The sequence below is a fragment of the Branchiostoma belcheri genome, unplaced genomic scaffold (assembly GCF_001625305.1).
Source record: "Branchiostoma belcheri isolate BF01 breed outbred unplaced genomic scaffold, Haploidv18h27 scaffold29, whole genome shotgun sequence".
Lineage (NCBI taxonomy): Eukaryota > Metazoa > Chordata > Leptocardii > Amphioxiformes > Branchiostomatidae > Branchiostoma > Branchiostoma belcheri.
The window spans coordinates 263,552-289,149 of NW_017803898.1; the positions used below are offsets into that span (position 1 = coordinate 263,552).

Sequence of the window (25,598 nt, forward strand, 5' to 3'; positions counted from 1 at the left end):
TGAGTGCAGGTTACAATGTGCCTGTACCAGTTCAGGTTTTAGACAAAGAAAAAAAAAAGAAACATTTCGAGCCCTAAAACTCTTATCAGCTGTTTGTCCTGCTTGTTAGCTGTTGTTTTAGCCAGGTGTGGCGAAAGGTGCGGCCTGAACGCCATTCCTGCATGGCACAATAGTACTGCACTGCTGGGTCAATATTGACCTGGAATGTTAGCCATTGTACTAGCATCAGTTAGGGTATAGAATGTCTGTGAAAAACAACTTCAGGTTGTTCATCGATTGTGCGAGCTGTCGCCTCTCGTGACCTTCACATTGTAAGAACTAGTCTAGGATTGTTGCCAGGTAGATGCTCTACATGATCTAGAAACACTGCGGTTTTACAGTTAGTTTTTCCTAGCACGTCGGCAGAATGTACTGCACCTGCGGGAAACCCGTAATGTATTGTGCATAGCACTATGGTAGAATGTCTAGACTCATATAAGGTTGTATTGGCGCATATAAGGTTAACACTCCGTCTGTAGTTTCCAAATGTTGTGTCAGAAAAGATATTTTCTGCAACAGGCAAAATTCTGATGCAGCGTTGACCAATAATCCAACGAAAACTGTGGAAAAGTACTGATGTACCTACATTATTGTTTACTTGAAACTGTGGGAAATGAAATGTAATTGTCAGCAAAAAAATATGTTTTTGACGAAATCGTAAAAATTATCTGAAATCTGATCAGTACACACAGGAAATTGTCCCTTACGTGTTTATTGATGCCATTAGTAACAGTATTTACACAAACAACACCAGTCCTAACATTCGTTGACGTAACACCGTGTCCTTTCACAAACAAAAACAGGTGGTCAGAGCATCTGCTGTTGCCAAGGCAACAGCTTTTGTTGTGATAAACAACATCGTTGTTGTTTCTTCAAGGTCATTTTGCCCTTGTTAAGTCTTTTTGACCTTGTTTGTAACAGCTGATCGTTCTAGTTACTAGATATTTTATTATGAAAGTTTTTTTGTATATGTAAACTTTAATCATCATGTTTTATGATAACATTAACAGGTACAAAATCATGCCATTCAAGAAGGCAAACTGCCGAACAGAAAATTGTTTTTGACAACAATCCAACTCTGCATGCCATAAACCTACCCTTAATAGCATTTCATCTCAGGGATATTAGCCTTTTTTGTGAGAAACATAAGCGTACATTCATTGCCTTTGGCAGCAAAACTGATCACATAAGTTCCTATACATAGCGTGAACAAAAGAGGTGACACGTGATTGATATATGATGGATATGGAAAGGGAGTGTCTATCATTAGTTGCTTTACTGTTTCACGAGAACTGAAGGCCAGGCTATTGTTCTGCAAGCTTTTAGTTTTGCTTGCACAGCTGTTCTAGAGGTGGTCAATTTTATTTACTGCTGCTTTTTAAAGCTATAGCATTAAAAATCTTTGGTATGTTTTTTTGTTGCGCAAGAAGTGTTACATAAAGAAAGAGCTCAGGTAAGAACTTGTGATGCTTGATTGTCTTCAAAAGAAAAACAGTGGACTTATGAGCTGCAGTCATGGGTGATTTCTGTGGTATTGGGTAAAAGCCTTTGTTCGACCACAAAATTCCAGAAAAAAAGTTTGAAATGCAAAGCAGCTACATCTTAATTCACATAGTACATACCATGCTGATCAGTCTTCAAAACTGACAGTTTCTTAAGTTATAGTAACAGTTGAACTTCTTTTCCTACAGGTGCGTCCTTGTTGTGTGTACATCTGCAATATTATGAGGTGACAAACTAAAAAAGCGACCCAAAAAGTACATGGAGGGGGATCCAGTCTTCGTGGTCAAAGGTCAAGAGCCAAAGGGCACGTGCAGCAAGATGGAGAAGGAGAAGGAACAGGCGGATGCGGTCGCCGAGCGATGGATGATGATCGAACACCTGAAAGCGGAGGAGGAGGAGGAGAAAGGCGGGAGAGACGTTTGCCCGTGCTGCGTTCCGGGCGAGAAAGACGCTCACAGGACAGAAATGGAGGAGCTTTGCGGCTACCGGTGCTGGACGCCATCTTGGCTGCAGAAGTTCACGCACGGGAAGTGCGTCGTCATAGCGATAAGCCTGCTGACGTTGGTGCAAAGCATGCTGGTCTCGGGCTACCTCAGTAGCGTCATCACCACCATCGAGAAACGGTTCGAACTCCACAGCAGCCAGTCGGGGCTCATCGTGAGCAGTTACGAAATCGGGAGCCTGCTGGTCGTGGTTTTTATCAGTTACTTCGGCGGACTGGGCCACAGACCGAAGTGGATTGGCTGCGGTGCGTTCCTGTTGGCTCTTGGTGCTGCTCTCTTCACGCTGCCCCACTATCTGGCCGGGAAATACGACTGGGAAGCACGCGATCTGAAAAACAGAACAGAAGACAGTAACCTGTGTAAGAACACGACAAATAACGGGAATAACGCCGACTGCATGTCCAAGTCGGGAGATTCCATCTTCATGTTCCTGTTTATGGGGGCGCAGATTCTGATTGGCGTGGGCTCCACCCCCATCTACACACTTGGTACGACCTACATCGATGACAACGTGAAGAAGAGCCAGGCTTCTATATATCTAGGTAAGTTTATGTGTTATTGTATAAAAAAACAATTACTGTATGTATCTAACCTGTTATTACAATTTATATACTAGTATGTAGATGGATGGATGGATGGATGGATGGATGGATGATTGGATGGATGGATGGATGGATGGAAGGATGGATGGATGGATGGATGGATGGATGGATGGACGGATGGATGTGTGTTTGTAAACGAATAAACAAGGAGCATTAAAACCAATAATTAAAACCATATAAACCAACATTTGCTTGGAGAAAACCAATTTTTATTAACACACACACACACAACAGCCAATGAGATAAAGATAGGATGTTACATTACATTACATTACCTAATAGTTAGCAGTTTGTATTATACTATACAATACTCCATTACAGAGGTCATTGACTTCCTTTACAGAGTAACAAAATTCTGAGAATTGAAGATTCTGCCACTACCTGTATCTTCCCGTGTATCTAGCTTAAGTCTCACTCCCAGTGGTTTCAGAGAACCAGCCTAATTAACCTGCCCAGTCCCACTTTAAACGGGGTCAGCAAGACTGATCTTCTGCTGCAAGATTTATTTTTACCTCCATCAAAAATGGAGTTATTGTTTTTGGCGCTTCTGTCTGTGTGTGTGTGTGTGTGTGTGTGTGTCTGTCTGTGTGTTTGTGTTTCTGCACATTTGTAGTCAGCATAACTTCATGACGCCTTTATGGATTGTGATGATATTTGGTATGCTGGTAAGTCTTAGGAAGTCGAAGGTCAAGGTGAAATATGGGCCTCCTGGTGGATGACCTTGGTACTGCAGCAGAACTTCTGGTTTTTGTATCTTTTGTCCTGAACATGCTATGGTCTTGAATTTTTGGTGACAGATTTTCCTGTCAGGAATAAGTGGTGTGGGTTTGGTCCTCCTAGCAGCTTGTTCTGGAACTGCAGGGCACTTTCTGGCGAAATGTTTAAAAGCCAATAAGTCCAGATAGGAACAACATATTTTCGTCATTTTTGGTAGGTAGGTAGCTGAAAGAGAGATGTACATAATTAAATGCAAATTATGCAAATGAGGATTTTATTTGCATAATTAATGAGGAAATTCTATATTTACAGTGTTTTACATTATAGTACTTTCATACATGTAATGTATGTAACCTATGGCAATTAAAGAAGAAATTTACATTTACATATCAAGCCCATATTTCATGGAGGTATGAAATTGGAGTTATTGGACTGACATGAAGAAATTCAATAGCTTACATAGCACAAATATCAATCTTTAATTTATGTAATAAGAATATAAACATGCATAAAACAGTATTATGTGAGCCTGTGGGAAAATTTGCACAGAATATCACAACTAATTATGTCATAGAGGTATGAAATCTTTGATTTCTTGCTTACTATAGTATGTTGTTACAGCAATGTAACTAAGAGTTTTCTGCTTTGCAATATGCTTTCTGAAGTCCAATCCCTCATAAGAGTTATATATATATAGTGTTATTAAATCTCTCAGCATTTTATCCCACACAGACACAGCTGCTATCAGAAATTATTATTAAGATATAACTCACTTGACAGCTTATAACAACTCCATAATTAGATCCATAACCACAAGATTTATACGGTATCAAATGCTCACAATGTGTAAATGACTTCAAGTTACCTTGTTACATTTTAGTGTGTGTGAACTATTGTTCCAGAATATTGGAAACACATTACAGTGTAACATAGATGTTTTAGCGAGGTGCAATGGGGCAGTGTGATCGATACTCAGCCTTTATTTTGTTGCAAAGAGGACATTATGTATCCCTATCACATTTATAGTTTATACATCAATATTTTACCCACATTATAGATGGGAAGCGAAATGAAGAAAAATGATAAGATAAAATGAGTTCTGTATTCGTGTAGTTATTGTATTAAGGCAAAGGAAAGAAAAAGGGGATATTAAATAATTATGTGCTTAATTTGGCAATCTATTTCTGTAACAGCTATTTTTTCCCGAATAATATATGGTTGTTCGGACTCATAATACATGTATATGGGAATTTACTGTGTTCTGGAATGGAGTGATACATACACGCACATATATACATAGTATACATACAATGACACATACATGTACACAGTAACACACACACACGCACACACATACAGACGCGCACACACACACACACACGTATACACACACACACACACATGCATGTACACACACAGACATACACACACACACACACACACACACACACAGACACACGTATGTACACATACACAGAAATGTATGAAGAAAGCCAGCTTTTTACTTTTTAGCTACATGAATTCGGTAACCATATTCTCTTCTTTTCTGACAGTGATACCAACTGTTCAGCAAAGTTCTAGTTGTGTGTTACCGCAGTGCTTTCTGATTTGATTTGTCGTAATCTTCAGTTTTCTGGCCAGGGCCGGTTGTCCCCTAATTTGCCTCCGATTTCTGCAGTCCGCTAACCCAATTTCCCCCTGCATGTCTGATATCACGCACCACTCAAGACGAGATTACAGCTGACAGCCTGGCTGGTCAGGACACTGTTGGGAACCACGCCACATCGGAATGTTAACTGTCACATTAATAAGCCTTCCTTCCGACCCACTCAACGTAAATGACGCCACATTATGTACTTTACTTCTTACAGGTAGCCCCAGCCTCCCTTACCCTACCAACTGCCGTATCTTTGATATTGTGTTTAACTATATCCACCACTCTGGAAGATTTGACCAATCTCAATAATGTTATGCTAGGTATTGGTGCGCCAGCCACTTTCATTTTATGTTAATGCTATACTTTATGTCATCTTTATGTTTACATTTGTATTATGTTTTATGAGCAGCGGATTTACATAAGCACAACAAGAGCTTCCTATCCAATGCTCAAAAATCCATGTGAATAAAATAAATAAAAAAATAAGCCACCATTATAAAACCATCCCTTTGCAGGCTCAAAATTCAGTTTTGGAAATAGCTGGTGCACAAAAAATATTTCAGGTGCACCATATAAGATAAATAGAAAACTAAATTATGTTTCATTTCTTAAGAAAAGTACTATGAAAATTATCTTTATTATCTTTCTTACACTTGTATGTTTTAGGATATGCAGTATACTACTATACATTTAACATCTTTACATATGTAAACCTATGAAAATATTTGGGTACACTGGTGCACCCACAGAAAAAAATTGGGCCGGTGCACAGCTCCAAATTTATGTGCACTAAGGTGCACATGCACCCAGTATTTCTAGCCCTGAAATTTGAATACCAGACAGATTTCATTATCCTAAATATTTTTTTGTTTTGCTGCCCTGAAATTACATTGGATGCCTTTACATTAACAATTTCCAGGGAATAAAACTTAACTGTTTTTGATTAATTAAATCTTTTGTTCAACTGAATCGCATAATTCCATAATCCAGTGGTACAAGATCCTGACTTATGACACAGTTTAAGTTCTCTCATCTGATAAGGAATTATTAATCTCATATCCATTGTTCTCATTCTTACTAATACATAACTTCCAATTAACCTTGGTAGCCAGACTTATTGTGCTGATGAGGGTAAGTACTGATTGGTTATTATATGATTTCCATCTCATAAATTGTACAAATGTCATGTATCATGCAATTGCACTGAATTAGACTGGAACTGATAATTGAATAAATATAATCTACCCAATTCATCGTTCAAGTGCTAACATTTTATCATATGTAACTATCATATTAAGTCTTGATATTTTGATCATTTATCATCTAAATTGATAAATATTGGATACACAAAAACAGCCATTTTGCATGTACATGTACATCAAGTACTTAAACAGTGTGACAAAATGTGCCCATACAATTGGAAAATAACATCCAATTCATATAAATTACTCTATAAGATCATTTTAAGATATAGGTTTTTAAAAGTTCATTGTCACAACCAAAAAGTGAGAGAGGTCTGTCATACCATACTTTTAACTGGTTTGGTAGGACAGAAATTTAAACCTTGTTGTGAACAAGCCATAAGTGGGTGACTTGCATCACTTCTCTACAACTTGACCCTAAGGTCAATCTGCAGAAACCATTTTCTTCCTACCTCTCTACTACATTCAGATACATGTATCTACAAACAGTTCTCGAACAAACACACAGACAAACAAACAAACAAACACACACAGACACACAGACAAACACACCCAAAACTGGCTGTCATACATTTGTGAATAGTTTCATCAGGTTGGTAAGTTAGTAAAGAGACTCTTTTTACACAACCAAGTTGCAGATTGCACTGCATATTGACACAGTTCCCTGTAACCAGGTATATGTGTAGATATGTAAATATTATATGTTGCAGAATGCATCTATGCTGCATTGCAATGTGAACCAGTCAGAATTGCTCTGAGGAAGGTGACAGACGGTCACCAAAATGTCGGCTGTGATTAAAACACTTGGTTGTGTAAAAAGAGTCTCTTTACTCTGGCTGTCAGACGTTATGTAAGCTGCCATGTTGACAGTCCTGCGTACTTTACTCTGAGTTACAGCCAAGTGTTTGTGTGCTACATTCCTGCCATGTTACTGCTGACCCCAGGACCTACTGTCAACATGCTGGAATGGCTTTCATTCTCACTATGGCTCTCTGTACACCCATGTACATGTACAAATGTACATCACCCTTTGCCTGTCACTAGTGTCAGGGCTGGAAGCACCGGTACTACATGCATATGCAGTCTAGTGCAGGTACTAAATGGTCGGAAATAATTTTCTTGCATTCCTAACGTCCCTCTGAGGTGTTAGAAGTGCAAGAAAAATACTCCCGACCTTTAAAAAAAAAATCCGCACATTATACGTATAATGTAATTTTGGACGTTTTTTTCCGTGCAAAACCTAAGATTTAGAGCCTGAAACGCGTTATACAGTATTTCGAATTCCTGCACCTAACTGCAACAGTTACTTGTCCATTTTGCTGCATTGACTGTTACCAACAAAAAAATGGTTTCTGAACAGTATATGTTCTACTATTCTTCCTAAATTCTGAGTGTTGAGGATAGAGGCAAGTGGCGGGCTGCCATCAAGCCTCAGTATTACAGTGCAAGCACGTCTAACCCTTGGAAGACGGGAATAACATTGAAACGATAAACCAGACAGTGAGTGAGTGAGTGCGGGTAAAATTTGTCTGTTGCCGGTAATTTTTATTCTGGACAGAAAAAAGTATTTTGAGCCCTGCGCTGTCAGTGTATTCCCCAGCCCAGCATATATATTTTAGTCTTGGTAGAAGCGCTTTCAATTTTGCCAGCAAGGCCTCCGGGGGAGTGTGAACCTGCTCCATGTGGAAGAACTCAGATAAATATATGTCTTAGCTATGCAAGTAATAAAGGGTATGTGCCTCAAGGCACTGTAGTAATGATTATCAGGCAACAATCTCTGTAGTCATCTAAGTCAAAAGAATTGACAGATTAGGAAATCTGCCAACTGCAATTTTTCATTGTAGTAATTAATTGCGTCTCCTGAGCTTTTATTCTTACCCTTTTCTAGGAAAAGCAAAGTCAACTTGAAGGTAATATGTTAGGTTCAAGTATAAGACCTCTGCCTAGACTAAGTTTCTTAAAATGACATCTCTTTCCATATGTTAGTCCTTTATTTTCTAGGTGGTACCTTAAAAATCAATCCAGGTCCTTCCAGTAACCGTCAGAATTTTTGGCATGTTTGCTCCATGAATGTTGATACACATTGGGATAGTGTTGTTTCAACTCAGTATATATGTAGTTATATCATACCCGGGCCGCGATAACGTTCGATAACGGGTTCCGGACTGGGCCATACTTTACGGTACGGCCCGGTCTGGAACCCGTTATCAAACGCTTCCATGGCTTCCATAAAACGGTTCGAACGCGTTTCTCCCTAACCGCGTGTGCCCCTTTCAAAAATTCGAATACAGAATCCGGACGTTGGAATTGATGTTGTTGCATTTTAGTGTTTAGTGGCACCAACTATATGTACATGTAAGTGACTATAATATTGACTAGTTTCCAAGCCTTGAAAACTGCACTGGATGCCTTTAGTTTAATCTGAGGATAACCTCATACATTACAAGCAGACAGATGGTTCATCACGGTTCACCATGGGGTTTGTGGGGAACGCATGGGGTCTGCATGGGGGATTGGGAATCAATGGAAGGTGCAATTGAAAGACAATATATTGGGTCATGATATCAACCCACATCAATCAAAATGGCACCCTGACAGGCAGTACTGTACAAGGAGGAATTCTGTATATCCCTGTATATACATTCTTCCTGCTACTGGAAATCACTTTATGTTCACTGTAGCAAAAGTTCGCGGTATGACTATGAGAAATATGGAGATGTTCACACTATCACAGAACTATATGCTGAAGGAATGAAAAAAGAAAGTCAGCAAATTATTTGTTAGCCATAGATTTTTGCGAGCCTCAAAATGTGTCAAATCATATAGCCAGGAAATAATTAGGAAGTATTTAATATAGTTATATTTAGGCTCGAGCTTATATCTTTAAGTACGGAACAATATGCTCACGGTGGCAGCAGGTGCCGAAGAAAGAAAGCAAATTATTTGTTAACCATAGATTTTCTTTGCGAGCCTCAAATCATATAGTCAGGAAATAATTAGGGAGTATTTAAAGTTATATTTAGGCTCAAAACTTAGTAGCAAAAGTTTCCGGTATGAAAAAAATGGAGATGCTCATGGAACTATATTTGGTGTAGGAAAAAGAAAGCATATTATTTGTTAACCATAGATTTTCTTTGTGAGCCTCAAATCATATAGGCAGGAAATAATTAGGAAGTATTCAAAGTTATACTTAGCCTCAAGCATTATTATTAACTTGAAGTACGGAACTGCGTTTGAAGTACAAAATGCACATCCTCTTGTTGTGGAGTCAAAAACTTGAAGCCGCATGCAGAGAGGGTTTCCAATATTCCTGGTACCAGTCAACGACCCATTACCGGGTTATTTTTAGCCAATAGGATCATGTGCGGATGGAACTTATTTCCGTCGAAGCACCCAGGAAGACATTTGACACAAACACCTGGAATAGGAAGAGGCGAGGTGAATACTGATCAAGGGTTTGGAGTAATCCGTATCTTTATCTCCTCATAATTTACACTACAGGCAATCACGGTCTGATTGGGGAGGGTTAAATAAAGAAATTACTCAGGGCCCGGTCATGTATATTGTATGTAGTAGGATCACAAACTGAACGTGTTTGGGGATATATTATGAAACAAGTTTGAACTGGAATTTCCAACACAAGAAATTGGACTCAAATTTTAGACTGTACAACTGCAGTCTTTGTCAAAGAATGAGCAATCCACCGCTTCCATGATGTCACACAGATAACACACGTGACTCCGTAAGCAGTGGGTCATAGGTTGCGGAAAGTCTGTGGCGCCCCCCGTCTCGGTTGAGTGGATAATCTTTGAAGTGTTTTGGGGTAGTTGAAATTCGTCCACCCACCAAAATTCTGCTGTTGTGTTACGGAAGAGGCAGCATCTAACTTATTCTAAGGTCCTAGTTGGTGGTTGGTTCTATCACAGCTTGCTTGAAAATTCAAAGAAGCTTTCAGGCGCTAAAATCCCTTGGGGAATGTGTCTGGCCAAACGTTTAACAAAAGCACACCATAAATTCACATTATACATCAGGGTGGTTTTGCATTAAGTGTTCTAAGCATCTTACGAAAAATATTTGTTGCCCGTGTTAAAATCATGAATGTATTTTTGGGTCATCATTTCAAACCAAGCGTGACATTCGAATCAAGCATGACATTTAGTTATTCCATGCACATTTACTAGACGTTTATAACCAGCCAATCCTGTATCCTTTGTAGCTTGCAAAGCTGGTGCATTGCGCTGAAGGGCAGATATCTTATACTTACACATGATATATAGCCTGGACTTTGCTTTTCCTAGAAAAGGGTAAGAAGAAAAGCTTAGGGCAGACAAATACTGCAATCCCCATGTATGCGCTGCGGTGGTTTTAAATGGAGCCTTTTAAATGTCAGTTTTTCAACATTAGACCGCAGGACTGGATTTTAGATAGAATAAAATGAATTGTAATGCAAGGAATTTTTTTTTTATAAAAACACAGTACACATCTGTGTTTAAAGATTAATAGAAAGAGATGTCATTAAACTAAGCTTAGTCTACAAGCAAAATTTGCCACTCAAAATGTAGGAAATAGCATTTCAGAGGGCCAAGATTTCAAAATACATGGCATACGTCCTGTATGCCTCTAGGATGCCCCTTCGGTGTTTGACATGATATTACGTCAAACAAAATTGACATGACAGAACAAAATTTTAGGCCGGCTAGAAGAACACTGGTATTAAATCTACATATTGGCCATGGTTGCATTTTGACTTTGAATCAGTGCCTGCTGGGTCACATTTGATACCAGGTAAGATGAGGGAACGGTGGAAGTATTACGGGATTACGTGCTGTACGTGACACGTCTTTGCGAGAGCCTCGCTGCAAGTGGCAAGCTGTCGTTATGAAGTTATAAACTGTGTGATGTATTCAGATTCATAGATAGGGTACCCCAGCGGCAGGGGTCGTATTTGAAGTTTTTTTAAGGTATGGAGCAATCGATTGTTAGTATGTGAACAAATGGAAAAAGGAATTTGCAAAGAAAATTGATGGCACTCAAAAAGCAAAATGACAACGAAAAAACTCCAAACTGCTTATAGTATATATAATAAGTTTACACTGAAAAAAATCATTTTTATGCACCGCAGAGGTCATATTTGAAGTTTTTTTAAGGTATGGAGCAAGAAGGGTTGTTAGTAGGTGAACAAATGGGAAAGGAATTTGAAAAGAAAATTGATAGCATTCAAAACGCAAAATGACAACAGAGAAATAAACAAAACTGCTTACTAGAATAAGTTTACACTGACAAAATTCGCACCCCTCAGTGTGTATAATGGTATCTTCCCCATAGCAACCAAAGTAAAAAAGGAATCAAATTCACCAGTCATAATAGAAGGACATTAGAATTTTTTCAGCAAATTCTTTAATCTCGGTAAGACCACATTCCCATACCTGCACAGACAGCCTTGTGCCATGTATTTTTAATGCATCTGTAATAACATCTAAGTTTGGGTCGTTAAAGGCATAAAACTCAGGACAAATTAACGAAGCGTCGTGCCCGTATGTGGAGAACTCTGGCAGCCGATGATGATGTGCAGATAACAGCTTCCCGCTTAGGCATAGGGAAAATAATGTAGTGTTTCCTGTTTCCCGACCGACCCTAGAAAAACTGGCAACCCTAGACTTTTTTTGGGGTGGACCCCTGCAAGGGACATAAAATAAATAAATTTTTCAAGCTGATCAACCTTTTCTAACTCCATGATCTGACACCTGAGTGATAAAATGTTTTACTATCTGTTTTCCGATGCTAGACGCAGGAAATTGTGTTATGCTTTCATCAATAGAATATATGCCACCAACAATAGCATTATATGCTGCCTTTTGAGATCAGACTGCCAATTCAGGAACACGTATTTTAAAAATGTATATAGATTGTTGTGTGTTTAGTGTCTATGTGGTCCTGTCTGTTACTATGGGTTTTTTCCTGAAATAAAGTCATTCATTCATTCATTTCCAGCATTGACATTGAAAGTATAAGTGTCCTCATGCACGTTTTTTTACTTTGTTAAACTGTGTTGTATAAGTTGGATCATGTTGGATCACAAGTTGGATCACTTGAGATTGCCAAAGTCTAATAAAAGAAAGAAAGGAAAAAAAAAAGATAATTCCTAAACCTACCAACCCCATTTATTTCAAGACTGAAAGTGAAACAGGAAACACAACATTTTTTCCCCTAGGCCCTACTGTGATCTAACACCTCCTCAGTAATGTGCTGTACAATATTAATGAGATTTTCCCAGCTTGCTGGTATCTTTAACGTGTATTTTTATTGACAATGATATCGATGGCCCTGGCATGCACATGGTGTAATGTTACATATCATGGCTAATATAATTTGAAATGCTTTCTTTCTGCTATGCAATGTGCAAGTTGTCAGAAATTGCAGCTGCAATTCAGGAAGGTTTTCTGCAAATACATTGTACTTGTACTCAAGCCGCTTAACATGTACATGTAGTGTTTTATATATGAGTCAGTGCACATCTTTCTGTAATTTGACAGAATTTTGTCACTGGTGACAGACAAAATTTTGCCCAATCTGTCATCGTTGACAGAAAAAAATTGTCATGTAAATGTATTCAACTTTAGATATTTCAATAAACTAAACTTGGTGTACCAGCAAAATTTCCCTGGGCACAAAATGCAGCAAACAGCATTTCAGAGGGTCAGGATTTCAAAATTTGGACCCCCCCCCAAACAAAATTGAGATGCCGAAAAAGGTTGGCTAGAGCACTGTGTCCATGCTAGCACGTTGTGCTATTACCTATATCCAATAGAACTGTGTTGTGAGTCATATCCTATGGGGCCTGGCATTATTAAGTTGCCATTTTCAACTGTCGCATTATATCACCACTTACATGTTCTGTATCTGTATAGCCAGTATAACCGCCTTTCGGCATAACACACCAGCTTCACAGGCACGCGACGCGGCGGCAGTTGGCTATATTACACCGATCGAGTTGTTACACCTTACCCTTGAACTTCTAGCTCTAGACTTTGTTTAAAGGTATCTAATGACAATGCACCTACTGTACTTGGTGACAGTGAGTTCCACTCTGCAATAGTTCTAGGAAAGAATGAATTCTTGAACACCTCAATCACTATCAGCCAGCTTGTATCTGCATTCAATTTTTTTCACAAAAATGACTCACAGGCCATTGTTGAAGCTGTTGAGTTGCTGAGATGGACATTTTTCAAACTTGTTTACTGCAGTCTTGGCCAAAATTACTGCCATATATATCTCAACTTCCTGACTTCACATGAGTGTGGCCTGATATAGATGATGCAATTCACTCCATTAGGATCTTGTAAACAACATCAAACTATACTGAATTTGTCATAGAATAAGGAAAAATGTATATGTGTCATTTCACAAATTGTTGATAACACATTAAAGTATTACTGGTACTAAGTTTTAAAATCTGAATAAACAAAAACAGCACTGAATGTCCTAGTTTTGAAATAATAATGATATTATGGATGAAAGACAAATTTTAAAGTGAGTTTCATCTTGAAACCAACATACCCAAGAGTTAACATTAACTTCATTCTGTCTATTTCTTTGTAAGGACTTCTACTTTTGTCCAGTCTTGACCAACGTTTTTCACTGAGTGATGTTGCCCTAACTCTTAATCTCCAAGCAGATCCTACAAAATGTAGCTAAGGTGGCAAAAAGACAGTATCAAATTGGCCAGGCAGTATCCATTGGCCAGAGAGGGTCCATGTGCAACCCAGCAAGGTTGGTGGGGATAGCGAAAAAAAAAATGGACCATCTATAATTTAGTATAAAAAGGTAACCAAGTTGAACCATCTTCCCCCATCAACCTCTGCTTGGAGAGTACTAAATCTATCACTCCCCAGATACAGAGGAACACATTATTACTGTATCATTTTCAGCCATCAATGATTAATACACATCTCAGGTGAGCTGAGTATGAACACGATCTCTCATCACGGCTCTGGTTTCTGATTTATCTTGTCATAATGACTCCAGATCTGGTGTTACTCTCACTCAGCTGGTTAATTATTTATCTACACATTCAGGTGATCTTTGGTCAGCAAACTTGTTATTGCTGCGCAGGTGCTTATATAAAACTGATACTTACGGATTAATTTTCTTTCTTTATTTTTATCAATTTTGGCTACGGGTAGTCTCTTTAGCTGAATTAAAGGCTTGCTTTAAAGGTGAAATTTGAAGGTAAACAGAATACCGTTTTGATACTAGTGAAGAAAATTCAGTTGAAGAATCAAATCACAAATCACTCAAATCCTTCAAATTTAAGTAAATGAACAGTCATAATGGTATATCATCAATTGTTAATGATAGAAAAATTATATGTAAACAAGCTGCCTCCAAGTCTTATCAATTTACAATGTCACACACACACACACACACACACACACACACACAAACAAAACTAAAAACATAACCTCCTTGGCAAAATGGTTTTATTAAAAATGTAGATCATTCAAGATCCAAACGTCTTTGTGTGCCTAAAGAAGCATTCATCATCATACTTTTACTTGTAGTTGTACAAAACAAACTGTATTCATTTTCCAAAACGCACCATTCATTTGCCTCCAATTCCTGAGGGCCAATATCCTGACTCTATATTACCTTTGATATTTCACGGATGGGCAGTTTGAGATTGAAATTACCGGTTATCCAAAATTCCTGTCGCGCTGACGTGCCAGGAAATGAGGTATAGGAAATTGAGTTGGTGTGCTCGACTAAGGACGGCTAATGATAGACTATGAGTGGGAACATCCTGTGGTTCTTATAATCACGTTTCTAAGTCGTGAGTTCAGCAAGGCTCTGCCTAAGCATTCAATGGTATAGGGCTCAGAAAATGCTTTTTACTGCATACCTGCACCAGAGCGTGTAACATTGAAAAGTATCTGCACCAGACAAATTTTACCTTGTGGTTCTTATATCTTCTTATAATCACGTTTGTAAGTCGTGAGTTCGTGCCTGTAGCAGCAAGTCCCTGCAGCCTAAGCATTCAATGCAGGACTGGAAATCCTTTTTTTCTGCATACCTGTACTAGTGCGTGTAACATTGAAAAGTATCTGCACCAGACAAATTTTACCTTGTGGTTCTTATTTACCTTATCTTCTTATAATCACGTTTGTAAGTCGTGAGTTCGTGCCTGTAGCAGCAAGTCCCTGCAGCCTAAGCATTCAATGCAGGACTGGAAATCCTTTTTTTCTGCATACCTGTACGTACCAGTGCAGCTAACATTAAAAATTACATTTACCAGACAAATTTTTAGCATTCAATGCAGGACTGGAAATCCTTTTTTTCTGCATACCTGTACTAGTGTAGGTAACATTGAAAATTACCTGCACCAGACAAATTTTAAGCATTCAATGCAGGCTTGAAATACTTTTCTGTATACATGTACCTGCACCAGTGCGGGTAACATTGAAAATAGCCTGCACCAGACAAATTTTACCTTCATCACTCAGAATTGAGGATCACACCAAAAACTGTTCAGAATTCTAGAAACCAATGCCAATACCTGGTATTTCTTTTGTACTTCTTGGGTGGTAATAACATTCAATGCAGCAAATAAAATCCACATAAGTATACCAGTTTGCATTCTAGATCTAAATATTTTATGGAGGTCTGAGATCTCAGAATTCTTGTTTTTTTTCGTAAGGAAAGCCCCATGGACACTGTTGACCAGTATAATTGATGACTGTCCCTCCCTCCACTGTTGCTATGCAGAATTCCGACTCGTTTTGCCATAATTAGAGACTGGTTTATGCTCCTGCTGATGTCCAATAGAACTCCGATGACCCATTTACCGACTCCTCGGCCCTGCAGAGACCAAAATTTGTTTTCAATATCAGGTCACCTTTTTTTAAGCCTGGGTACTATCCGGATTTTCGCTCCGCAACGCTCGAAAAAAATCACTTTTTGATTGATCTTGATTTTTTTTTTAGCATTGCGGAGCAAAAATCCGGATGGTACCCAGGCTAACTATTTTCATGAACACCATGAAAACTATTCTATATTTTAGTTTCAAATTTTATATTATGTTGATGAAAAGACAATACATAGGAATTGAGTATTTTTCATATTGTTACTGACATATTTTTCATGATTAGAAGGCATTCAGCACCAAGGACAGACATACAAAAACACTATGTTGATTAAAAGACAAAACAAAGCAGTTGTTCAAGTTTGAGTAATTGTTAGAGTAGTTGTCATATTTTCATGATCGAAGGCTTTTAGCACCAAGGACAGTCATACAAAAAACAAGATCTGTTTTCCATATTTCACATTATGTTGATGAAAAGACAAAACAAAGGAGTTGTTTGAGTAATTGTTAGAGTAGTTGTTGACAATTTATCATGATTGGAAGGCATTCAGTACCAAGGACAGACATATAAAAACAAGATATTTTCCATATTTCACACTATGTTCAATGAAAAAGACAAAACAAAGAAGTTGTTCGAGTTTGAGTAATTGTTAGAGTAGTTGTTGGCAAATTTGAAATGATTGGAAGGCATTCAGCACCAAGGACAGGACGTGCAAGAACATAATCTTTTTTCCGTATTTCATATTATGTTGATGAAAAGACAAAACAAAGGAGTTGTTCGAGTTTGAGTAATTGTTAGAGTAGTTGCTGACATATTTTACATTGGAAGGCATTCTGCACCAAGGACAGACATGCAAAAACAATGTTTTTTATACATGTATTTCATATTATGTTGATAAAAAGACAAAACAAAGGAGTTGTTTGAGTTTGAGTAATTGTTAGAGTAGTTCTTGGCAATTTTTCCTCATTGGAAGGCATTCAGCACCAAGGACAGAGATACAATAACAAGATCTTTTTTCCATATTTCAAATTATCATGATAAAAAAGACAAAACATAGAAGTTGTTCGAGTTTGAGTAATTGTTAGAGTAGTTGTTGGCAAATTTGAAATGATTAGAAGGTATTCAGCACCAAGGACAGACATACAAAAACATAATCTATTTTATGTTTCAAACATACAGACACACAGCTAAAATGGTAGAAATGTGAAAGTCGTAAATACTTAGAAATGTCCCATAACTATAATTGTAAAAAAAAGCAACTACATATTATATTTTAACAATAATTGTTAAAACTTGCTGCCACTGTAATTGTTTTTGTTTTTTCACTAAAATATTCCATGTACAAATCAACCGAAACTTTGATCCAACCAAGCGTTCCATATTAAACATTAACCTTCCTGGCAGAGGGCAAATTCTGGATGGCATAATAAAATGGTAAGCAACATGATACTAGAATGACTTTCAACCAAGGACATTCATTATAAAATGTTTTACCTAGTTCTTACTTCAACCTCCTATAATTTATGGTTCCATTCATGTACATGTATGTTAAATTATTTGCTGCCATAACTTGTATCTTCTGCAATTGTCGTGCAATAAAGTTCAAAATATTAATTTTAGTGTGGTTGAAGGTTGGACCAGATATGATATATGTGTTCTCAGCATTCTAATAAAATCACCCAAATTTGCTGCCAGCCTCAAAGTCAAACACAGGAAATTAAAGGGCAAGAATTAATTAGGCTTCAACCAAAGGTTAAATATAATAGATAGGTTAAACTTCAATGTCATGTTGTACGTAATAGAAAGGAAAGATCAGTCCACTGTAACTTTGTCTGCTTTGGTGCAGTTTAATATTCCAATATTGTTATTAAAATTTTTATTACTGTCAACCTTGCCATGTCAGTTAGTTTTGCTGGTGAGGGAATACTTTAATACACTTTGTATTCGCGGTAGCAAAATTTCACAGTTTGAGAAAAATGGAGGTGTTCACATAACTTAATCTTCAAGGTGACAGAAGAAGGGGAGGGGCCCAAAGGCAAAATATGATACAATGATTCATAACTTAATAAAAAAAACCATAATGATCTATCTAGCATTGCGAGTAGCGTGGCGAATAATAAAACCATAATGATAAGTTCACGGTACAGAAGTGACCATGAAAACAGTGAACATGAAAGTACCGTGAAAATATCATGAATTACAGTAATGTTTTTCATAATATACCTGCTGATATTAGTATGATTAATGACCAGCCTGAGGTGGTTTAGCACAGTTATTTATTATAGCCATTTCTAGTGTTTGAGTCAGGTTTAGGGATTAAATTTGAACATCCATAAAAAACTGTCATACTTGTAATTACAGTCCACAGCTTTTTGTGTGATCCATACATGGTGCAAGGGATACACTTTAACATTATTGTAAATATCTTTCCACCTTTTGGCAGAATTGTGTGATTATAGTTTATCTCAAATTGTGTTCCTTTAGCACACTTGACAGTAATGACAGCAATGATGATTTTGCAGGATGAGTTTTCTCATATTTATGATAATCACCTGTGCCTGGGAGGCAGTCACCAATCTCTGCGGCACAGCTTGTCTTCCCTAGCTACAAACACCATCAGTACAGCTGGGAAATCTATCTTAGGCCACACCAATTTAATTTGTTGGTTCTCGGATTCGCCTCTTCGTTTTTTTCTGATTTGCAAAAAAAAAATATGATTCTGGTTCTGAATCAACTGAAAAATGCTCATGTTTTGCCCTCAACAGTTGAGGAAAGTCCTTTTCTTCCTAGGACTAGTTGTTACAGTTTTTCCATCTATCAATGCAGTGGTTTGATTAAAAGTTCAAAATTCAATGCTTAAATTTCAACCCAGCCTTTTGTGTTGACTTCATGGCTCATATTGTAGCATTTGGGGCTATAATAGGATGCCTAGACCTGCTTTTATTTTTTTTTTTTTCGCCCTGTCGCTTCATATTTTTTCTGAAAAAATCCGAGAACCAACAAATTAAATTGGTGTGGCCTTAGCTGTAATTGTGTTCATGAAGAATTGTCATGATATGTGTAGGTTGAAGCAGCTTGATGTAATTAGCTTGGCAAGAAGATTTTGGTGGTGTTTGTTTGTGTGTGTGTGTGTGTGTGTGTGTGTGTGTATGTAATTATGTATCTGTGTGTTTGTGTGTGTGTGTAAGTGTGTGTCTGTGTGTGTATGTATGTGTTTGTGTGTGTGTGTGTATGTGTGTGTGTGAACACGATAACTCGAGAAGGATGGTCTTGATATTTAGTAGGTAGGTAGGCCTTGAGATGATATGAAATATCTTGGAAATATGTCTGGGCCCCCTAACATTTACCACAATGATACCTAAAAGTAAAAATTTAAATCATACTAGAAGATAACAGTAACTGTATCAGAATGTGCTTTAATATGCAAAAATAATATATGACCAAGATATGACACATGCATATACATGTAGGAGATATTTTTACACTGATGGTAAGGAGGTGTATATGTGTGATTTTGACACCATTGATTCCTCCCAGTGTCCAGTCTAGTTTGAAGAGGGAAGTAGAAGGAAGGTTATAGCCCTTCTGGACTCCCTAATTCGGTGATAAAAGTCTGCCGGCTATTCTAGGATAAGTGGCATTGCAGGTAAATGTGAGCCTTGCCTGCTGTAATATGCCTGAGAACACATTCAGTTAGTGCTATGATGGACTTTAGTATGTAAGAATCGCCAGTGCCCAGTTTTCATAGGCTATAAACCTGAGAGCTGTAAGATGCAAAATATGGAAGATTTTAAGTCTGACATTTTAAGTACAGACCTGGAGGGACTGGTGTTAGGAGCGCTGGGGGATGTTAAATAAAATAAAATGAAAAGCCTATTGTAAGGAAACTTAAAGAATCGGTAAGAATCTTGACTTCAATAGAGCGCAATGACAACGTTAGCATTAAGCAGCAGAAAAAATTGAGTCTATATTTACATTTTTACAGATACATTTATACACCACTGAGTACTAATTTTATTCTGTTCAGTGAAAATGGAAATCATTTGAATTTTATTGGCCTAAAGTCAGTGGCAGAAAATAGTGCACTAAAAGGTTTTCTCTCTGGACATATGATAGTCACTTCTAAAAGTCTTGGTTCTCAGTTAAATCTAGCAAAAGTTCAAAGGTAAATGGCTTCCCTGTTTCAACTATACAACTCCAGCCTTTGTCAAGGAATGAGCAATGCATGTATATCATTAATTTTCCTTTTATGGTAAACAAGAAAGGTGCGGAGGTTAATCTAGGTCACTCAAGGTCACGCACATTGGCTCCTCGGAAGGTCAGCGAATGTTTCCCCTATTTCGGCGCCCTGCGGCGAGCTTGGCGCGGGAATCAGACATAGATCTCACACCCGCAACGCTAGATAGATCAACCCCAACCCCATCATAGCTGGCTTACAGCACCCAGCCTGTTGATGTATGCATGAGCTGCACTCGGCCAAGGGCCTAGGGAAAAAAATGTTGTGTTTCCTGTTTCAGTCCTGAAAAAAATAGGGTCGGTAGGTAGGGATTATCTTTTTTACCTCCGGGGGAGGAGACATCCTTCCGCGGAAGGGTTTTGTGAGAGATTTAGATTTTCATGTTCGCAGCTGTTTCTCGAGTTTGGGTGGACGGATTCTTTTGAGACTCGGTATATGTTTTGCTATTGGGCTGCAGATGATGCACGTTCTTTTGTTTTTATTGTATATGTGTTTTCGGGCGTGAAAATGGTGCCTTTTGGTGGCCCCAAAACACCCCTTTGAGCTGAAAGTGGTCGCGACCGCTGACCTTTGGCGTGTTTAAGCTATTCTCGGTCTGGTCCATGTATATGACCCCTCACACAGAGGGGTGTCCGGTCTCGATAAATTCTTTGTTTAAAACCCCATATAAAAATATACAATAAAAAGCCTGGAGGTATAAAATCTCAAATTTTACTTGTTTCTTTCTTTTTTTTATTAGATTTTGGCAATCTCTAGTGATTGAACTTATACAATACAGTTTAAGAAACTAAAAGATGCATGAGGACACGTATATTTCCAATTTTAATTCGGTTGGGCCTAGGAAAAAAATGTTATGTTTCCTGTTTCCCGACCGACTATATATTGCACACGTGATAGCAGAAAAAAAAGCATTTCAAGCCATGATATGTAACATTACACCATGTGCATGCCAAGGCCATCGATATCGGTGCCAATAAAAATACACGTTAAAGATACCAGCAAGCTGGGAAAATCTCATTAATACTGTACAGCACATTACCAAGGTGTTAGATCACAGTAATGCCTAAGAAAAAAATGTTGTGTTTCCTGTTTCCCTACCAACCTGAGAAAAAACTGACTAGACTTTTTTATGGGTGGACGCCTGCAAGGGGCATAAATTTTTCGAGCAAGTCAACCTTTTCTAGCTCCATGATCTGACACCTGAGTGATAAAACGTTGTACAATTGTTTTTCTAACATTGACATTGAAAATAGAAGTGTCTTCAAGCAAGTTTTACTTTGTTAAACTGTATTGTACATGTACAAGTTGGACCCCTATAAAGATGATATAGATGTCGCTGAAGTCTAGATAATAACAAGAAGAAAAAAAAGATGATCCCTACCTACCGACCCTAATTTTTTCAGGACTGAAACAGGAAACATGACATTGTTTTCCCTCGGCCTAACCAAATTAGAATTGAGGTTTACGTGGTGCTATAAGAAGGGTATAGATTGAACGCGAGTCAATCTGTACCCTTGTCGTTGTCTGTTGTAGTCACATTTGTCAAGTCTGGTCGGGTAGTTGTAATTTTTGTGAGGAGAATTAAACCAGTGTACCGCAATCACGGCGCAGGGCTGGTCCATTCTGTCTGTGTTAGAGGGGTGTTTCAATTCCTGGACTTCAATTATAAACAGGGATACTAATAGGTTCATATCTATGCCTTTTCTTATGATATTTACATAGTAAGACCACACTTAAGTTGCAAAAAAAAATATTTAGGTTCTGAATCAACTCCAAAATGTTACTGTTGTTTTATGGGTCAATGCAGTGATTTGATTAAAAGTTAAGCCTGGTGTGTTGACTTAATAGTACTTGTCGTAGCATTTAGGGCAAACGTAGGATGTCTAGGCCTGTTGCTTTATATTTTATTAATATGTTTTATATCTTTTTGTCATTCATTTTTTCTGAAATATATATAAATTTTTGTTGCCTGATCATCAATTTAAGCAAAATTGACGCAAAATTTCAAAGACTCTAAAAAAGAAAAGCTTGTTACTGATAATAAATGCTTCCTCAAATCTCCGTTTTCTTAAACACAATTCACCCAGTCTAAAAGTACACTAGGCACCCTTATTTAGATAGCAGAAATGAGGAGGCAACCTATTTGGGGTAATTGCAAGTAGGAGCCGCAGGTAATTTTGGCTACCCGCAGAGAATCTTGATAAGATGTTGTTTAATATTCTGTAAGAGTCTGCGGGTCAGAACTGCAGCTGATGAAGGGAAGTGTGGACTCATTTCCGGTGGAAATACGCCCCCCTCCCCACCTGCGCCAATTAACCTATAGGAGCACGTTGGCAGAACGTACTGCACCTGCGCGAAACCCGTAATGTATTGTGCATAGCACTTTGGCAGAATGTCTCATATAAGGTCATATTTGCGCATATAAGGTTAACACTCCGTCTGTAGTTTCCAAATGTTATGTGGGAAAAAATATTGTCTGCAACAAGCAAAATTCTAATGCAACGTTGACCAAAAATGCAACGAAAATGGTGAAAAATCGGAATTCTGCACAGGCGCAGTATGTTTTGCCGACGTGCTACCTATAGGCATACAGGAGCATGTTGCCTGCGCGAAACACTGGTAGATAATTTATGGTTTTTGTGTTTTTTTTTGTCAACGTTGCAGCAGACATTTGCCTGTTGCAGACAGTATCTTTTCCGACATAACATTTGGAAACTACAGATTGGATGTTAACTTCCTCCAATTAACCTATAGGCATACAGGTCGGCAGAACGTACTGCACCTGCGCGAAACCCTGGTTTTTCACTGTTTTCCTTGGATTTTTTGGTCAACGTTGCATCAGAAATTTGCCTGTTGCAGAGGATGTCTTTTCCGACATAACATTTAGAAACTACAGACGGAGTGTTAACCTTATCTGGGCGAATACAACCTTATATGAGACATTCTGCCGATATGCACTATGCATTATGGGTTTCGCGCAGGTGCAGTACGTTATACAGGCTACTAATTTTAAAGGCATCCAATGCAATTTCCGGGTGGCGAAAGAAAAATATTCTGGATAAGGAAATTTGTCTGATATTTGCATTTACTACCATTTCTTGGGACATTTTTCTCATATTTGAAGCTTTTTTTGAATAAGCCCCCAAACAAGCTACGTAATGCATCTCTTTGTTTTTTGGGTACCACCCATAAATAGCTAGAACCAGCCTATGATACAAATAAAGCAAAAGGAAGTTAAGTTTTACATTAATTTGCTTACAGGCCACTTCTCACAAAAGTGCAGATGTCTGATTATACTGTAGATAAGATGCCAATTTCCGCACTTGCACAATAACTCTCATTCGATTAGCCCTAAATAGGCTTAGGATAGGTTTTGGTGTGGCGTGTTATTGTCTTAGAAAAGGATTATGCTGACATTTGGAAACAAATTTAGAACTGAGAATTCAACACTTGAGACTCATAATGTGGGATGTAGTTCCTTACATGTATGTCACTGTATTCTCTTTTTGCAACAAGGTCTTATTAAAATTTTCCCTTATCCATAATAAAGGAGATAAAATTAGAATCATCTACATCTACTAGTCAAGTACTTCTCGTTAGTTGCCAATAGCTTGCTAAGCACTTTGTTTTTGGCAGCTTTTGCTTGATATAGTCATCAGCACTAAAACTAGCTGGCTTACTGCTGTATCAAGTTCTATCTTGGAATGCTGACAACACAAGGGTTGAAAATTATTGAGCATCAGGAATATCAGTTCTGACACAATGAAGGGCATTCAGTACCAAGGACAGCAGTGTGTACTAAAGCTTGAAGGTCAAACAGAGGGTACACAGTAACTTTGAAGGTCAATCAGCACCATGGACGGAACTGTTTTACAAAGCAGTACTGCTGAAGGTTGTTCAGCACCAAGGACGTTAATGTTTTTATAGAACAGTAATTTTGAATGTCATTATACACCAGGGACAGCAGTGTTGTTGTGACAGCCCAAGGTCATTTAGAACAGTAACTTAGAGGTCATTCAGCACCAAGGACAGCAATGATTACAATGTTAATATGATTACAGTATACCCTGGTAAGGTCATTTTTACAGTAACTCTGATGGGTTTGCATGTTTCAAAATGCTGTCTGATACTCAAGGGAAAGAAAACATCACAATATCAATAACATTATCCAATCTGTTCTCAATATCTGGGCCCGTCTGTACACATAGATATATTTTAACTATTGTTGTTATGTGTATTTTTATCTGTATGTTTTATATGGGTGAGTCATGCCTGAAATACAGAAATAAAGTTGCAATATCAAATGCTTCCTTCTGTAGTCATGGGCCCAAAACACACTTGATGGCGAATGCAGATAGGGTCCATATACAGATTTTTACTATAAGTTGCTATTACATGTATGTATTGTATGTTTTATATGGGTGAGTCATACCTGAAATAAAGAAGAAATAAAGAAATAAAGTTACAATATAAATGCTTCCTTCTGTAGTCGGTTAGAATTGGTTATTTGGTTGTGCGGCCTCCATGTATATAGAATATCTTATTTATAAGTAAAACGTTATAATATGTAGTCACCAATTGATGTTAATATGTCTGGAATGTTATATTGTTTTAATCTATGCGATAAGAATTTTGTATTATGTTGTCAACAAGTCTAACATGAATGAATTGTTAAAGAACCACAATTCAGCCTATGTAAGGCTGCCAGTGTTTTTATCCTCAATAAACCATAAACCATTTCAAAAAAAAAAAAAAAGACACACTTGATGACTAATGTAGATAGGGTCCATATACGGCCGCCCAAGGACACAGAAGCAATGCTGAGACTATCTTGACTGGCCTAAGTGCAGTTTAATGGTGCGGTTAATGATGGTGAGAGGGGGGCTGGGAGAAGTGTGGGCATCACTCAACAACCACTCTGCTGAAAACCCACATGCTCAGAGATCATTCCCTCCAGGCTTCTATTAAATATTGGGAGTTCCATTGGAAAAGTTTCACTGGAGTAGTCTTCCCCATACAAAAATATCAAAATTTAGAAAATGTAAGGATAATTCTTACACTCTCCAACCACTTTGCTGAAAACCCACATGCTTAGAGATGGGGAAAGCTAGTCCCTCTAGGCTTCTATCAAATAACGAGTGTTTCGTTGAAAAAGTTTCACTAGTACTGGGGAAGTCATCCTCATACAAAATTTGGAAAATGTAACGATATCTTGCACTCACCAACCACTTTGCTGAGAGGGGGTGCTCAAAGTCATTCCCTCCAGGCTTCTATTAAA

General features: G+C 38.0%; 1 protein-coding gene across 2 annotated transcripts in view; it reads left to right on the forward strand.

Annotated features, from left to right (window-relative positions):
* Window positions 1-1,731: 1,731 nt before the first annotated feature.
* The window catches only part of LOC109473007 (solute carrier organic anion transporter family member 5A1-like), a 40,185-nt gene continuing 16,318 nt past the window's right edge, over window positions 1,732-25,598 (forward strand). For both annotated transcript variants that reach the window (XM_019772892.1, XM_019772893.1), the window contains exon 1: window positions 1,732-2,587. In XM_019772892.1, the coding sequence (XP_019628451.1) occupies window positions 1,801-2,587 (787 nt within the window). In that variant the 5' untranslated portion in view covers window positions 1,732-1,800. The remainder of the gene's footprint in view (window positions 2,588-25,598) is intronic.